Source organism: Acipenser ruthenus, chromosome 14 (genome assembly GCF_902713425.1).
Source record: "Acipenser ruthenus chromosome 14, fAciRut3.2 maternal haplotype, whole genome shotgun sequence".
In the NCBI taxonomy this organism is placed as follows: Eukaryota; Metazoa; Chordata; class Actinopteri; order Acipenseriformes; family Acipenseridae; genus Acipenser; species Acipenser ruthenus.
This window is the reverse complement of record NC_081202.1, coordinates 1,306,609-1,323,463: the sequence shown is the minus strand read 5'-3', so window position 1 is coordinate 1,323,463 and position 16,855 is coordinate 1,306,609. Positions and strand designations below refer to the sequence as shown.

Sequence of the window (16,855 nt, the reverse complement as noted above, 5' to 3'; positions counted from 1 at the left end):
TTGATTTCACTGACACAAGACTCTGCCAGCAGTATTACACGGTGGGGTGTATGTACAGTATGTGTTCTACAGTGAGGTGAAAAGTGAACACAGCGCACACACAAACAAGCCCATAAATAGTCATTTTTATTTAAAAATAAAGTTAAAAGTTAAAGCAGCCAATCCCCAGAATGGGACGACAGGGAAGTTATACATGGTGGAAACAGAGACAGGGTAGTGGAAACAAAGGTATAATACAGAAATCATGGTCACTATTAAACTTAACTACCAAATGACATAGCAATGACATTTCACATTCATCTACATGTGTATCGGACCTCTGTCATAGCAAGGTACTAAATCTATTTCATTCAAATGTCCCAGTAAAGGACTCCAGGCAGGCTGAGTGACAGCGGGGATCCACACAGCAACGCAAATCCAGACAATGCACTTGAAAACCATGGACAGGACTCCTGATGTGCACAGCTTGGTATGAGAAGACATGGCTGGAGCTGTGGCCACCACAAGGAACCAATCAGGCTTAAAGCACGGCATTATGGGAGCCTGGAGGACTTCGGGCAGCGCACTTTACTTCAAATAAATCTTCAAGTTTACACGAAAAAATAATCGGACAATTTAAAGAATAACATGTCTCCCAAAAAAAAAAAAAATAATAATAATAATAATAATAATAATAATAATATTAAAAAGCAGCTAAACATCTACCGGAATGGTGTCGCTGTGATGAAATGAACACATTTCCTTTCACACAATTAAACATTACAGGAACATCAACAGGAAGAAAGAGATTAAACAAAATAATAAAACAAATCCCGAGACCCCGTCCCTTCACCCCCCGTGAAAGAGCCCCTCTAAAGAAAGACAGATCTGAAAACAGAAACCCACATGTGAGCTACTTCTGCTGGAGCCCTGGACTAACTCGGACTCCCTGACTTCCACACACCAGCACAACTGTTTGAGCCTCTCATAGTGAAGAATGCTGCTCACCCTGTCCTTCACAGCACAGCACATGGAGGGGCTGCCAGGTGACTTGGGTCCAATCTCCCAGCACTGCCAGTGAGCTCAGCAGCCACAGAACCCAGGCAGACACTGGGAGGTCCTGGGATAAAGTCTAGGGTAGGTGTGGATCTATAAACACTCTTGCACTTACTGCAGGAGGGCTGACTCTATCAGCCATGTTCATGACGTGGACGCACAGTGTTTGTGTGCACCTCCAGACTCTAAAGGGTGGTTTAGCATTTTATTGGTTCATGAAACAGAGCAGCGGGCGAGGTGGAAGTCATAACCTGGAACCTGCTGGAAGACTTTCTGAAGGTGCGCTGCAGACAAGAACACTGAACAGACACACTTACAACAAAACTACGAGCACTCACATTAACACTGCAGTTACATCTTCTAGCAGCATTTGGGTTCATACACTCATTACAAATGTAAAACAGTAACTGCGCTGCCCTCCTCACTCACACCTTTAACATGCATTGATGCCGTCTCAATAGGACTGCATGCCTGATTTTGTGCTTCTTTTATTTTTAATAGTTTTTTGGTCTGCTCCGTACAGTCAGGATGTTCTCGTCTCGGGCGCTGCGGTGAAACCCGCCCAGAATCGTATTTATTTATCTATTTATTTATGAATGTATTAATCTCTTCTCTAGCAACAGCAGTTTGACAACACAAAGACTCGGTGCTGACGGTTCATTCACACATTATTATTATTATAAGATTCCCTTTTCAAGCTTTATAAAGTGAAACAGCCAGACTTCTCTTGATTTAGACCTGGCACAGTTACCCCACTGTTTCTCCTGTGCGGTGTCAGTGCTGGAGTCCTGGTGAAGCCCCGCCCCCTCTCTGTCTGACTCAGAGGTGGCCGGACAGGCAGAGCAGCAGCAGGGCGTGCACAGTGAGCAGGTACAGCGCGGCCAGCAGGGGGGTGCGGCGCCGCGAGCAGAACAGCGAGCGCAGGAACCGCTTCACTCCCGGACCGCCAGCGCTGCGAGTCTGTGTGGAGAGACAGAGAGGAAAGAAAGGGAGACTTTAACACCATCCACATCACTGAACACAAGGGTGAAATGAACGCTCAAATTCATTACACAGCCAAGATCACTTTAACACCATCCACATCACTGAACACAAGGGTGAAATGAACGCTCAAATTCATTACACAGCCGAGATCACTTTAACACCATCCACATCACTGAACACAAGGGTGAAATGAATGCTCAAATTCATTACACAGCCGAGATCACTTTAACACCATCCACATCACTGAACACAAGGGTGAAATGAACGCTCAAATTCATTACACAACCGAGATCACTTTAACACCATCCACATCACTGAACACAAGGGTGAAATGAACGCTCAAATTCATTACACAACCGAGATCACTTTAACACCATCCACATCACTGAACACAAGGGTGAAATGAACGCTCAAATTCATTACACAGCCAAGATCACTTTAACACCATCCACATCACTGAACACAAGGGTGAAATGAATGCTCAAATTCATTACACAACCGAGATCACTTTCCCAATGAGACACTAGCTTGTAATGCAATTCTGCAATATATTGGACCCATCCACACAAAACTGCTGGTCTTGCCAGCGATATCGACGACTCATTCGACTCTGTGTACCAGACCCTGCTTTCCCAGCGTCCTCCCTGCTTAAAGACTGGACCAGTGTGTAAATTGAAAAGAAGCCTCAAAACACTTCAAGGAAAAGCAAGTCAAAAACGATCCTCAGGTTACGGTTTTTGAAGTGCAAGGAAGAGGAGATCACAGCCTTTTCCTGAACGCAAAAATTACACTGAAAATGACTTAGTAACTGCTGTAGCCACGTTAAATGTGCTTGATAGCAGTAATGAATGAATGACTGAATGATTGATTACCCTGGAAAGCGACACTTCGTCAGGCTCGATGAGAAGGGCATGTTCATGGGGGTCCTGGTCCTGCCCAGAACACCACTCGCTCGTCTCAAAGCTGTGGACAGACAGACAGACAGACAGACAGACAGCTCAGTCAGGGAGGACCCACACAGGGATAATGTTTAAGCACTGTACAGCTGCAGCAGCGTTCATTCCTGTGCTAGAGATAATGGTGAGAGAGGAGCCACTGTCCAGGAACACATCAACCCAATCATTGAATCCCACGAACATACTGGACCTCAAACCCACCACCATCGCTCACACAGCTGGCTTAATATATCAGTTTGCTTGTTGGATTTGCCTTCACATTTCACAGCCTGAAGCTACTATCCCACGCTGCTCCCGCACTGTGTTTGAGACGCACCGTTTCACTTTCTCCTCAGCTGTGGACAGGGCCTCCTCCGCAGCCAGGCGCCTGTCCTGCTCCTCCGACAGCCTCCCCTCCAACTGGAGCAGCTCCTGTCGGGCGCGGCCCCACTGAGCTTCCGCTGCCCCCAGCCTGCAGAGAGACGAGGGGCTGCAGTTACCAGGAGAGGGGATGAAAACGCAAAACACACTGCCTCCCTCCCAGCCCCTCCGCTCTAACCACTACACCACACTGCCTCCCTCCCAGCCCCTCCGCTCTCTCCACTACACCACACTGCCTCCCTCCCAGCCCCTCCGCTCTCTCCACTACACCACACTGCCTCCCTCCCAGCCCCTCCGCTCTCACCACTACACCACACTGCCTCCCTCCCAGCCCCTCCGCTCTCTCCACTACACCACACTGCCTCCCTCCCAGCCCCTCCGCTCTCTCCACTACACTACACTGCCTCCCTCCCAGCCCCTCCGCTCTCTCCACTACACCACACTGCCTCCCTCCCAGCCCCTCAGCTCTCACCACTACACCACACTGCCTCCCTCCCAGCCCCTCCGCTCTCTCCACTACACCACACTGCCTCCCTCCCAGCCCCTCCGCTCTCACCACTACACCACACTGCCTCCCTCCCAGCCCCTCCGCTCACACCACACTGCCTCCCTCCCAGCCCCTCCGCTCTCTCCACTACACCACACTGCCTCCCTCCCAGCCCCTCCGCTCTCACCACTACACCACACTGCCTACCTCCCAGCCTTGCTGCTGGCACCTGTGTCCAGTCCACACTGCCTCCTACCTGTGCTGCAGCTCCTCCATGTCAGTCTGGTAGACCTTGCGCTCGGCCGGGCTCTTCTCCTGTGGGGCTCCGGGGGCTGTGTCCATCTCGGGGGAGTTCTGGGGAGAGAGAGAAAGGGAGGGAGAGAAAGAGTGAGAGAGCAAAGAGAGAGAGAGAGAGAGAGAGAGAGAGAGAGAGAGAGAGAGAGAGATCAGAAGCGGAATATCATCCGGGGCAGGAATGACTCCTCCCTCAGTGAGAGCTGCTCCAGGATTGTTCACAGGAGATCAAGGATTTTAACCCGTTGCCCAGTCAATCTCCACTACTAGTCAAAATATGGGCCAGTTAAGCTCCCTGTTCCAATCAAACAAGATGCAGTGTAAATACATTCCCTGAGATTTTAGAACTACGCTCCTATTTATATGTTCAGGTGTTAAATAAAATGTTCCCCCCTTGTAGCTGCAGGAATAACTCCCGTTAGTAAACTTAATCACTTATTCATATTGTGATAAGAAGTCGAGATCAGTTAATTCAGACTAGGACCTGACTGTTCAAACTCCTGGCACCTGGTCATTTCGAAAATATGCCTGAACAAGGGAAGTTCTGAAACTCAGGACTGGGTGCAGGGCTAATGGGAGTTTGAAGCCAAGTGCATTTCTCTGCACATGGCTCAGCGCATGACTGACCTTGCTCTTGTCGTCCTGTAGTTCCTGCAACTGGCTCTGGAGGGCGCTGCAGCGGCTCTGCACCTCACTCAGTCTCAGCTGGTAGTCCCGAAGGCTCTGGCTGCTCCCACGCAGCTGGGCTGAGAGAGAGGTCTTCTCTTCAAACAGCTGTGAGAGCTGAGCCAGGGAGAGGGAGAGAGAGAGGAGGTTAATACACATGTCTGTTTCTATGCATCTCACTATTCATTATATATATATATATATATTGTTATCAATTCTCCTATCCTATCCTCTATATAAAGAAGTCAAACAAAACCACTGGACTCAGCGGCGATGCGCAGCATGTATGTATCAGGTGCTCAGTTGGAAGGTGCTTATGTGCCCAACGAGAGAGAGAGAGAGAGAGAGAGAGAGAGAGAGAGAGAGAGAGAGAGAGAGAGAGAGAGGGAGCTCTGTGTTCGAGGGGAGATAGAGAGAGAGAGAGGGAGCTCTGTGTTCGAGGGGAGAGAGAGAGAGAGAGAGAGCTGTGTTCGAGGGGAGAGACAGCGCAAGGGCGCTCTGTGTTCGAGGGGAGAGAGAGCGCGAGAGGGAGCTCTGTGCTCGAGGGGAGAGAGAGCGCGAGAGGGAGCTCTGTGTTCGAGGGGAGAGAGAGCGCGAGAGGGAGCTCTGTGTTCGAGGGGAGAGACAGCGCGAGGGAGCTCTGTGTTCGAGGGGGGAGAGAGAGAGAGAGAGAGAGCTGTGTTCGAGGGGAGAGACAGCGCGAGGGCGCTCTGTACTCGAGGGAGCTCTGTGCTCGAGGGGAGCTCTGTGCTCGAGGGGAGCGAGAGAGAGAGCAAGAGGGATCTCTGTGTTCGAGGGGAGAGAGAGAGAGCGAGAGGGAGCTCTATGTTCGAGGGGAGAGAGAGCGAGAGGGCGCTCTGTGTTCGAGGGGAGAGAGAGAGAGAGAGAGAGGGAGCTCTGTGTTCAAGGGGAGAGAGAGAGAGAGAGAGAGCTGTGTTCGAGGGGAGAGACAGCGCGAGGGCGCTCTGTTCGAGGGGAGAGAGAGCGCGAGAGGGAGCTCTGTGTTCGAGGGGAGAGACAGCGCGAGGGAGCTCTGTGTTCGAGGGGGGAGAGAGAGAGAGAGCTGTGTTCGAGGGGAGAGACAGCGCGAGGGAGCTCTATGTTCGAGGGGAGAGACAGCGCGAGGGAGCTCTGTACTCGAGGGAGCTCTGTGCTCGAGGGGAGCTCTGTGCTCGAGGGGAGAGAGAGAGAGAGCAAGAGGGATCTCTGTGTTCGAGGGGAGAGAGAGAGAGCGAGAGGGAGCTCTATGTTCGAGGGGAGAGAGAGCGAGAGGGAGCTCTGGGTTCGAGGGGAGAGAGAGAGAGCTCAAGGAAGCTCTGTGTTCAAGGGGAGAGAGAGAGCGAGAGGAGGCTCTGTGAAGGGAGAGACAGCGAGAGGGAGCTCTGTGTTTGAGGGGAGAGAGAGCGAGAGGGAGCTCTGGGTTCGAGGGGAGAGAGAGAGAGAGAGAGAGAGAGCTGTGTTCGAGGGGAGAGACAGCGCGAGGGATCTCTGTGTTCGAGGGGAGAGAGAGAGAGCGAGAGGGAGCTCTATGTTCGAGGGGAGAGAGAGCGAGCTCGAGGAAGCTGTGTTCAAGGGGAGAGAGAGAGCGAGAGGAGGCTCTGTGAAGGGAGAGAGAGAGCGAGAGGGAGCTCTGTGTTTGAGGGGAGAGAGTGGCACACAGGCTCTACCTTGTTACTGAGCTGCTGAATGCGGTGCTCTTTCTGGTGGAGCTGCTTCAGGCTGTCCTCAAGCTGGCCTTTCAGCTGCCCACTCTCCATCCGAAAGACCTGCAGCTCCTCGGCTGGGGCCTCGCTGGAGAGGGCTGGCCTGGAAGAAGCCTGTGAAAAAAACAACAAAAAAAAAAAGTTCCTTTAACACTCAAATTGTAAAAACAAAAAGTCAATTTTATTTACATTTTCCATATTCAAAAGACTAGTTTGTTTAAATAAAAAAGCTAGATGCATGATAAGTGCATCGGGTTAGAAAACACTGAATAAAGTAAAAACAGCCAGCACTGATGAAAAGCGCTTTAAAAGAAAGGAGAACAACAAGATGTCTTCACTGGAGAGACACACAGAACAAGGCAGCAGTCAATCTGTCTCCAAGACTGTGCGGTACCTCTCTCTGATACTGCTCCTCCTGGATGAGCCTGGCTCCGGTCACTGCGAGCGTCCCCCGGCTCTCCTGCAGCAGCCTCCTCATGTCCTCCAGCTGCTGGTCCTTGTCAGCCAGGGCGTTGAGGTACTGCTCCTTCAGACACTGAGCCTGGGACTGCCAGCCTTCCTGCTCCAGCCTGGGGACACAGCACAGCGGCACTCACTCAGAAGCACTGCTGCTTACCAAGCACTCCTACAGCAGGCTGCGCTGTCTTTAGAATTTCATGGTAAAAACTGGCTTATTTCACAGTATTCACAGTCTAAAAATAGATATTTCACGATTAAACATGTCATTTATTAAAGCAGACAAAACAGCCTTGTCAGATTCAAAATGGACTATTGTTCTTTAGTTATTATACATCAAATGTTCTCAAATACTGAACTGAGCAATATGTCCACCTTTCATCAAACTAAATAATAATAATAATAATAATAATAATAATAATAATATCAGACACATGCTCAACAGAGCAATCTTTGGCAGAAATATTTCCTTGATGAAATCGTGCAGCTCAATGCAACGTGTTCAATCATTTACTGTGAAGAAATCATGCAGCTCAATGCAATGTGTTCAATCATTTACTGTAAAGAAATCATGCACCTCAATGCAATGTGTTCAATCATTTACTGTGATGAAATCATGCAGCTCAATGCAATGTGTTCAATCATTTACTGTGATGAAATCGTGCAGCTCAATGCAATGTGTTCAATCATTTACTGTGATGAAATCGTGCAGCTCAATGCAATGTGTTCAATCATTTACTGTGAAGAAATCATGCAGCTCAATGCAATGTGTTCAATCATTTACTGTGATGAAATCATGCAGCTCAATGCAATGTGTTCAATCATTTACTGTGATGAAATCATGCACCTCAATGCAATGTGTTCAATCATTTACTGGATGCAAACTAAACCGGCTGCCAGGATCCTAAGCGTGACAGATTGTGCACAAGTAAAGCAAAATTTTGCAGTATTTTCTTGCTAAAAAATGAATGTGCATATTTACACTATTCTTTCAGAAATGGGGATACATATTACACAGTAATGGGTACATTTCACAGAAATTGTGTAACTCGTGATAACCATGAAAAAAACTCTAGGACATGCTGCTGCTTTACTAAGAACTGTGGCGGCCTGTCCGCTGACACTTCTTATTTCAGGAGGACCGTGTGGAGCGTCGCTGACCTGAGTGAGTGGAGCTGCTGTTCCTGTTCCTGTCCCTGGCTCTGGAGCTGCTCCTGGCGCTCCTGGAACTCCTGCCCTCTCCTCCGCTCCTCTGCCAGCTCCTCCCGCAGCCGGCCCAGCTCGCCCGTCTTCTCACCCATCTGCACATACTGATCCTGCAGCTTCTTCAGCTCCTGCAGCTGGGCAACGAGAGGGGGTAAGAGGGGTGAGGGGGGCAACCAGACCTGCCACACAGCATCACTCCAAGCATAACGCACATAGGGATGGAAATCAGACTCCCACTGCATAGCGCTTTGATCCATTCCTAGTTTTTCTACAAGTTTATAAGACACACCTGAGCTTGTTACCTAATGTATACACTGTGGCTAATCAAGCTTATATTAAAATCTGGAATGGATGAAACTGCTATGCAACAGGAGTCTTATTTCCATCCCTGCCGCTTGTGATTCGCAGAACTTAGAAATGCTAAAAGAAACCTAATGAGTTAATAATGGCAAAGTTTTGACTGGCAGTCTTTCTCAAAGTCTTCAATAACACAGAGAAACACTTCCAGTCTGAACTTTCTCGTTAAACTCACGTCTTCAATAAAGTTTCTTTTAGAATGTCTAATTGTAGCAGCACTGTTTAACAGTTCAGCACAGGACAAGGGCCTTTTCCTTTGGTTATTACCAGAGCCACGCTACAACCTACTTACTTGTGCCTATGGTTGTCGGATTTGCATTACCAGTGAGAACACTAGTTCTGACCTGATCGGTTTTGTCTGTTTTCGTTTGTCACTTAACCCGGGTGCAGGGAGTTTCCCAGACACTTCCCTTTCAGGACTTATTTTATGATGTTTGTAAACCACCATGGGATAGACCTTTGCACTCTGTCTGTGTAGAGGAGGGGGGCGTCAGAATGACAGAGCACTGTCACATGAGCTGAATGCAATGAGGAAGTCTGCTCAGTGCTGGCAGGCAGGATACTCAGGCAAGTCTTACAGATCTGGATGGAGAACAGTGATAGTGACCCGATACGGACAATACAATCAGGAACCACATCATACAAGTGAAACATCGCAAATCAATTCAAATGCTGTTACACTTCCTCTTTACCTGCCAGCACAGAGGAGTAATGAGGAAAGCAATTAAGAATACTGGACCCCCCCACTGTGCTGTCAGGCATAAATTGTGTTATAATTACACTTTTTGAAATGTTTCATATTCATACTTTCTACTTGTCCCTTGTACTGTGACATTTCTAACTCAAATGAACAGGTATTTTAAACACTACTTAATAAAGCCATCAGTATGAAAAAAAACATCACCCACCCGTCCATTAAAATAGTCACACTCACCAGCCTCTCCCTGTCGCGCTGCAGTGCAGACAGTGCACTCCTCAGGCTGTGCACCTCCTCTTGGGAGACAGCAGGGGGCACTGGTGATCCTTGTTTGCTCTCCTGCACCTTACTAGATTGCGTCAGCTCCGTCGCTAGACGGTCCCTCTCCTCCTGCAGGCTGGCTACGGCCTTGGAGAGGGAGTCTAGCTGAGCCTGGGCCCCTTCCAGCTCCGATCTCAGCCTGGTCTCCTCCTGTTCCTGCTGCTGCTCTCCTGGCTGTCTGGAGTCCTGGGGTGTCTCCCGGAGCTTCTCCACCTCTGCTCTCAGGCTCCCCTTTTCAGCTTGCTCCCTCTCCAGCTGGCTCAGAGCCTCGTCCCGGCTGCTCTGCAGGGAGTCCATGGCTTTCCCGAAGGCCTCGTTCTGGGCTCGCAGCTCCTTGCCCTCCTCCACGGCGGCGAGCAGCCTCTGCTCCATCTCCACCAGGTCCCTCGCCAGCTCGGCCACCCTCTCCCCTGCCGTCTCTGCCTCATTCCTCAGGATGCCGGTGTCCTGCCGCAGCTCCCTCAGCTCCCTCTCCACACAGGCCCGCACCTTCTCCTCGGCCTGCTCCCTCTCGCCCCTCAGCTCTCCCTCCAGAGCGGACACCTTCTCCCGTGCCACCCTCAGCTCCTCCAATTCAGCCTTCAGTCGGGACAGTCCTGCTTCTTCCAGGGAGCAGAGCTTCTCTCCGAGTTCCTGCTTCTCCAGCTCCAGCGCCCGGGCTGCCTCTCTGGCTTCCTTCCCCAGCCTCTCCGCCTCTCCCTTCTCTCTCTCCAGGGCCTCGATCCTGTCCAGCTGTGCCTTCAGGAGCTGCCTCTGCTGGGAGTCCTTCATGGTGAGCACCTGGTTCAGATCCTCTCGGTAGCGCAGCAGCTGCGCGGTCAGCTTGGCGTTCTCAGAGTGGAGGTCATCCACCCTGCTCCGCAGCCCCTGCAGCTCCTCCTTCAGCCTGTTGTTCTCCCCGGCTGCCTCCTGGATCAGGGCGTCCTTCTCCAGCTGGACCTGCAGGTGGCGCTCCTCCAGCTGCCTGTACTGGTTCAGGACTCTGTCGCGGTCGTCCTGCAGGGAGGTCATGGACCCAGCGAAGGCCTCCAGCTGGGCTCGGCAGCGGACGCTCTCCTCCAGCGCGCCGGTGGCTCTCTCTCTCAGCTCCTCCGCCTCACCCCGCTTCTCACTGGCCTCCCTCTCCACGGCCCTCAGCTTGCCCTCCAGCTGCTCGACCTCCTCCGCCAGCTGGCCCCGGGTCTCCTCCACGGCCAGGGCCACCGCCTGCTCTTTGGCGCTGAGGAGCTCCACCTCCCTCTGCTCCTTCTCTGCTAGCTCTCCCTGCAGCCGGCCGGTCAGCTCCTTGGAGGCTCGCAGGTCCGTCTCCAGCTGCTCGATGGTGATGTGCTGCTGCTGCTGGTCTGCCTCTCGCTCTCTGAGGGCTCGCTCCAGGCTCTCCTTCTCCTGCTCCAGCCCCCTGAGAGACTCCTCCAGCGCAGAGACTCTCTCCCTAAGGGCTGCCTCCTCCTCCCGCAGGTCTGCCAGCTGACTCTGTGCCTCCCCCAGGCCCGTCTCGGAGTCCTCCAGCAGGGAGCGCAGGCGCCCTGTCTCCCCCTGCAGGCTGTCCTGGGCCTGCTTGTGGCTCTCCACAGCAGCGCCGAAACGGGACTCCCAGTCCGACACGCTGCTCTCCAGCCTGCCAAGAAACGAGAGAGTGACAGGTGTAAAAATATATATATACACAATACAAACAGAAAAAAAACAAACCCAAAAGACACAAAAAAAACCAAGCTGTCCTTGTGTTGCCAACAAAGGTTTGATCACTTCTGGGCAGTCTGAATTTCACACAGCAATTTCACATTGCTCAAATAATGCAGTAGGAATAACATCCTGGCTCTAATAATCCACATGACCCGCAGCACAGCTTCAATACCCCGTCTCCCCTTCTCACCTGTCCAGCTTGGCCTGCAGCTCCTCCCGGAGATTGGAGTTCTGCTGCAGCTGCTCTGTGAGCGTGCGGCACTGCAGCTCCCGGTCCTGCACTTCCTTCTCCTTCCCCTGTAGGGCACTGTGGAAGCGGCTCTCCCACTGCCGGGCCTCGTCCATCACGCGGTCCCGGTCGTCCTGCAGTGACGACATGGAGCGGGTGAACGCTGCCAGCCGAGCCAAGCTCTCATCCAGCCGGGCTTGCAGCTGCCTGGCCTGGCCCTCTCGAGTATCCAAGGCAGCCTTCACTTCCCGGGCTGCGGTCTCCTCCCTCTCCTTCTCCCTCCTCACAGCCTCCAGCTTCTCCTCCGCCTGCCTCAGCTCCTGTCTGTGTCTTTCCTTCTCAGCCCCCACCCTGCGCTCCGTCTCGCTCTCTGCCTCCCTCTCTTTCTCCTTTGCCCTCTCCTCCCAGGCTCTCAGCTCTCTGCTCAACTTCTCTTTCTCAGCCAGTGCCTTGGCAGCCCCGCTCTGCACGTCATCCAGGCGGACCTTGCAAGACAGGAGCTCAGCCTCCACTTTCTGCCTTTCCTCCCCGGCCTTTGCCAGCTCGGCCCTGGCTGTCTCCAGGTCCCGACGGGTCTCGTCTCTCGCGATCTCCAGCGCCTTGGCTCCCTTCTCCTGGCTGCTGATGCTCTCCTGGTAGCTGATACAGTCCTGCTGCATCTGCCGCACCTCGGCCTGTTTCTCCCGGAGGAGCTCCTGCAGCTGACGGGCGTAGTTCTGGCTGCCTTCTTTGCCTCGCTGCGCCGACTTCAGCCTCTCCTCGAACTCCCTCCTCTTCCCAGCCTCTAACTCGGCCTTCTCCCTCTGAGCTTGTCTCTTCTCTTCCTCCAGTTCGGCCGCCCTCCTGCTCTCTCTCTCTGCCACCGATTCTGCCTCCTGGCACTTCTCCCCAGCCGCTGCCTTCTCTCTCTCTAGTTTGCACTCCCTCTCCTTCAGCCTTGCGCCCTCGGCTTCCAGTGCCCGGATCCTGTCCCGACTCTCTGCCGCCTCCTGCTGGTAGTTGGCGATGCTGCCGTTCAGCTCAGCCAGCTGGTTCATCAGCTTCTCCTCCAGGTCATCCTTCTCCGCCTCCATACAGTCCCTGCGCCTTTCAGCCTCCCGCAGCTCTGCCTCCCTCTCCCATAGCAAACGCTGCAGGAGCTCGTCTTTCTCCTGGGCGTGCTGCAGACGCTCCTCTAGTGAGGTTTTCTCCTCCTTCAAAGTTTCTCTGGCAGCCTTCACTCGCTCCAACTCCTCCTGCAAGGTCTGCATGCCCTGTTTCAGACATGCAATGGTGTCATTTGGCATTAAGGACTCTGTTTCGTCCATAGGCGCCTTTTCTTCTATAGGGATTTCCTGAAGAACCTGGGTTTGTGTTTGGACCTGTTGTATGGGGACGTTGTCCGCTTCCTGTGGACTGCCACGAGATTCATTACCAGGTGGTTCTGAAGCCAAATTCCCACTCGGGAGGGCAACTGCAGCTATAGGAGCCTCCTCTACAAGAGGTGCCAGTGCTTGCTCTGCTTTCTCTTTCTCTTCCAGACGCTGCTTAAAATCTGCAGCCTCTCGTTCCAGCAAGTCCCTTTGGGTCCTGGTGGCCTCCAGCTCAGCGTTTAGCTTAACTAATTCCTCCCTGGCTCTCTGGAGCTCAGCCTGCTCCTCCTGCTCTTGTTGCCTGTCCCTTCTTCCCTCCTTTTCTGCAGGATGAATTTCAGACTGCAGCCTTTCGATCTCTTCCTCCAGCTCCATGATCTTCTGCTGCTTTGATTTGGCGAACTTCCTCATCTTATCCTTCATCCCTTCCACCGCCTGCCTGGCCTCCTGCAGCTGCTCTTCCACCTCTTTCTTCTCAGTCTCCTTGACCCTCACCTTGCCCAGCAGCTCCTGCCTTTCCTGCCGGGCGGCCTCCAGCACGCGCCTCGTGCGCTCAGCCTCATCGCTCACGTTCTCGTAGGACTTGAGCAGCGTCTCGTACTCCTCCTGCAGCCCCTTCACTTTCTCACTCCACCGTGCAGCCTCCTCCTCTGCCTGGGCTCGCAGTAAGGTCATCTCCCGGTCCACACCATCCTTCTCCTGCAAGACACCCTCCATGGCCAGCTTGAGGCTCTCGCAGGAGGCCCCCAGACTCTGGTTCTCTAGCAAGGCACAGTCCACCTCCTCGATCAGCTTCTGCCTCTCTTCCTTCAGCTTGTCCACTGTGGTCCTGGTCTCCGCCAGCTCAGCCAGACCCTCCTCCAGGACAGCTACCCTCTGGTTCAGCTCAGCCTTGGCTGTGTTGGCGGCAGTGAGCTCTTCCTTCAGCGATTTGCTCTCTTTGAGGACCTCCTTTCTGGAGATAAGAGCTGCCTGAAGCTTACGCTGGAGCTGCTGCTGCCGAGAGTCTTCCTCCTGCTTCACGGGGACCTCAGCCTGGAGGCTCTTGCTCCGCTCCTCCTCCTTCTCCAGCTGTTCCCTCAAGCTGCGGATCAGCTGGTCCTTCTCGGAGACGGTTTCCTGCATGAGCTTGAGGATGCTGTTCTGCTCACTCAGCTGCTGGCTGAGCTCTGAGATCTCTTCGTTCTTCTGGCTCAGGAACCTCTTGAACTCCTCTACCTCCACCTGAAGCTCTGATATGGATGTCTCAGCCCTGACAGCCTCCATCTCTGCCTTCAGGGTCTCTGCGTACACTTCGGCCTGCTGGCACTTCATCTTCACTGTTTCCATCTCGGCGGACAGGGTGTCAATCTGTTTCTCCTTGCCCTGCAGGCTCTGTATGTCCTCCAGCAGCCTGGAGAGCTCTGCCTCTTTCTCTGCCAGGCAGGCTTCAGACTGTCGGAGCTGGGACTCCAGCTCCTGTCTGGCAGCCTGTTCTTTCTGGTATTCCTGCCTCAGGCTCTCAAGAACTTCTGCCATCTCCTCCTCTGCCTTTGCCCGAGGAGGCTCTACAGCCACGGTCTGTTCAGTCCCTGCACTGGAAAAGTCTATCCATTCATGGCCCCATCCTCCAGCCTCTTCCCTTTCTGGTTGAGCCTTCTCTTTACTGTCCATTACTTTGCCATCTCCTGCCTCTCCACCAGCACTTGTCTGTTCCTGGAGGCTCCCCAGCCTCTGTAGCAGGTCCTCTTTCTCCTTGCTCTGCTCATCGAGACGCTCTACTAGGGCATTGAAATCCTCCTTCTGCTGCTTCATCTGCTCACGGTGGTGCCGGTCCTTCTCCTTAGCTTTTTTAATGGTGTCTTTACGGGATGCCAGGGCCTCCTGAAGTTTCCTCTGCAGGGCCTCCCTCTCCTGTTCCATGGTGGAGAGCCGAGACCCCATCTCAGCTTTCTCTTGTTTTCCAAAGTCCTCCGTTGACTGGGCAGTGTGTCCCTTGGTGTCTGGATCCTCAGTGCTGTCACTGCGGTTTGCCTTGTTTTGCTCCTCTTTTTTCTCTATCTCAGCAAGAACAGTTTCTTGATGGGTAATTTTCTCTTCTAGCAACTCTACAAGCTCAGCCTTTTCTATCAAGGCCCGTTTCATATCTGACATCAGGATCTCTAGCTCAGCTAATGCCTTCTCCTTGTCCTCTTTCTCCTTTGTGACGTTCTGCAGCTCTGCCTCCTTCTCCGACAGCAGCTCCTGTATGTTCTTCTGGCTCTCCAGTTTGTCTTCATCCTTTTTCACTGAGACATCAGTTCCTGACCCTGCAGGGCTCTCTAACTCCTGTGTCTTCATATTCTTCTCCAGGTCTTGAATCTTCTTTGTGAGCTCTTTTCTTTGGACCAAGGCTGCCTGGAGCTTCCTCTTCACATGTTCGTTTTCTTTCTTCATCCCATTGACCTGACCTACCAGATCCTCTTTCTCTTTCAGCAAGGTCTCCAGCTCTTCCTTCGACAGCAGCCCACGGGTGTCTTCACCAGAGGATTGGCCTTCAACCTCTGCAGCAACCTCCTGCCCTCCTCCTTCCCCTTTGCCCTCCTCTGCTTTCTCCATTTCCCCCAGCTGTCCTTTTAGTTTTTTGAGCTCATTGCTCAGTGCAAACTTCTCCTCGCTGACTTGGACCATCTTAGCAGCCATGCTGATGCTCACCTCAGCCATCTCCTGGTCCTTCTCGGTAAGAAGCTGCTGGAGGTTACTCATCTCGGCCGACCTCTCAGACAGGACTTGCTCCAGTTCTGCCACCTCTTGTTCTTTGGAGGCAGTCTTCTGGGAGAGCTCCTCGGCACTGGTCTCTATTTCCTTCATCCTTCGCTCCAGATCGGCTGTAAAGTGCTCCTTTTCCTCCAGCTGGCTCTTCAAGCTCTTAGACACCGTTTCCTGCTCAGACAGCGAGTGCTGGACTTGGTCCATATCGTTCTGTAATGCCTGGATCTTCTGGTCTTTTGATCGGGACTCATTCTCCAGGCTCCGCAGCTGTTCCTGCAGCACGCCCTTCTCCATGCTCCTGCTCTCCAGTTCAGTGGTCCTCAGGTGTGTTGCCTCTGCCAGCTCTTCCTTCACGGTCTTCAGTGTTTCCTCGATCTCAGCGAGTTTTGCAGTTTGCTCTTGGATCCGAACCCAAAGCTCTTTATTTTCTACCTCAAAGGTTCGGACTGTTTCCTGAGACTCTTCCATCTCCCTCTGGCTTTCCGAGACCACTGCATTCACGCTGCGGAGTTCAGCATCTTTCTGTTCAAGCTGGCCCTTGAGCAGAGTTTCCACTTCTTTGCACTGCTGTTGCAGCTCCTGAACGTGGGCTCGCAGCTTTTCCATTTCTTGGTTACGAGTGGCCGAGCTATCCTGGAGGCTTGACCCATCCTCCCTGATCTCCAGTGTTAATTCCTGTTGGTCGGTGTGATGAACGGCCCGTTCTACAGTGACAATGGAAGTACTTGTGTGCTCCACAGAGCTAGAGGTCTCTTCCACGTGCACCACTGTAGATATCCTCTGCTCTGAACTTGCCTCTGACGATAACTCAATGAGGGTTTCGGAGCTACTCTCATTCACTGCAGCAGTCCCCTGCTCAGAGCCATCCTCCTGTGGAGAAATCTCTCGGAGGGTTCTGGAGCTGTTCATCTGTTCAGCCACCTCCTCCTCTGATGCCTCAACAAGCAGTCTGCTGCTTTCTATCACTGTATAGGTGCTCTGCTGCTCTTGTGGTAGCTCCATGAGGGACTGGGATCTGCTCTCTGTCTTCTCCTGGTCTTCATGGCTCTCCGCTCCCCCCGAGGCTCCGGTCTGCTCCAGCAGCTTCTCCAGCTGCCTCGTTCTCGCCTCCGCTGCGGACAGCTTGGCACAGAGAGAGGACAGCTGCTCATCTCTGTCTCCAATCGCCTGTTTCAGGACAGAAACAGTGTCCTCTTCAACATCTTTAAGGCTGGATTCAACTTCACTGTCCTGGAGGACAAAAGATAAGAAGTGGGTTATTACTCAAGGTAGGGCAGAGCGATAATGGCGTTCATACAGAGAAAAGACAAGTAGTGACACCCAGGGCAATGCAATTCCA

General features: G+C 52.7%; 2 protein-coding genes across 4 annotated transcripts in view; one reads left to right on the top strand and one right to left on the bottom strand.

Moving 5' to 3' along the window:
- LOC131697377 (uncharacterized) overlaps positions 1–16,855 on the top strand; it is an 81,728-nt gene that overhangs the window by 24,135 nt on the left and 40,738 nt on the right. The gene's annotated exons all lie outside the window — the stretch shown is intronic.
- The window catches only part of LOC117973531 (golgin subfamily B member 1-like), a 43,702-nt gene continuing 26,952 nt past the window's right edge, over positions 106–16,855 (bottom strand). For all 3 annotated transcript variants that reach the window (XM_058985492.1, XM_058985493.1, XM_058985494.1), the window contains exons 14-23: positions 11,396–16,746; positions 9,439–11,140; positions 8,103–8,281; positions 6,880–7,054; positions 6,450–6,599; positions 4,744–4,899; positions 4,079–4,176; positions 3,292–3,426; positions 2,892–2,982; positions 106–1,995 (exon numbers count right to left, since the gene is read on the bottom strand). In XM_058985492.1, coding sequence (XP_058841475.1) covers positions 1,855–1,995; positions 2,892–2,982; positions 3,292–3,426; positions 4,079–4,176; positions 4,744–4,899; positions 6,450–6,599; positions 6,880–7,054; positions 8,103–8,281; positions 9,439–11,140; positions 11,396–16,746 — 8,178 coding nt within the window. In that variant the 3' untranslated portion in view covers positions 106–1,854. The remainder of the gene's footprint in view (positions 1,996–2,891; positions 2,983–3,291; positions 3,427–4,078; positions 4,177–4,743; positions 4,900–6,449; positions 6,600–6,879; positions 7,055–8,102; positions 8,282–9,438; positions 11,141–11,395; positions 16,747–16,855) is intronic.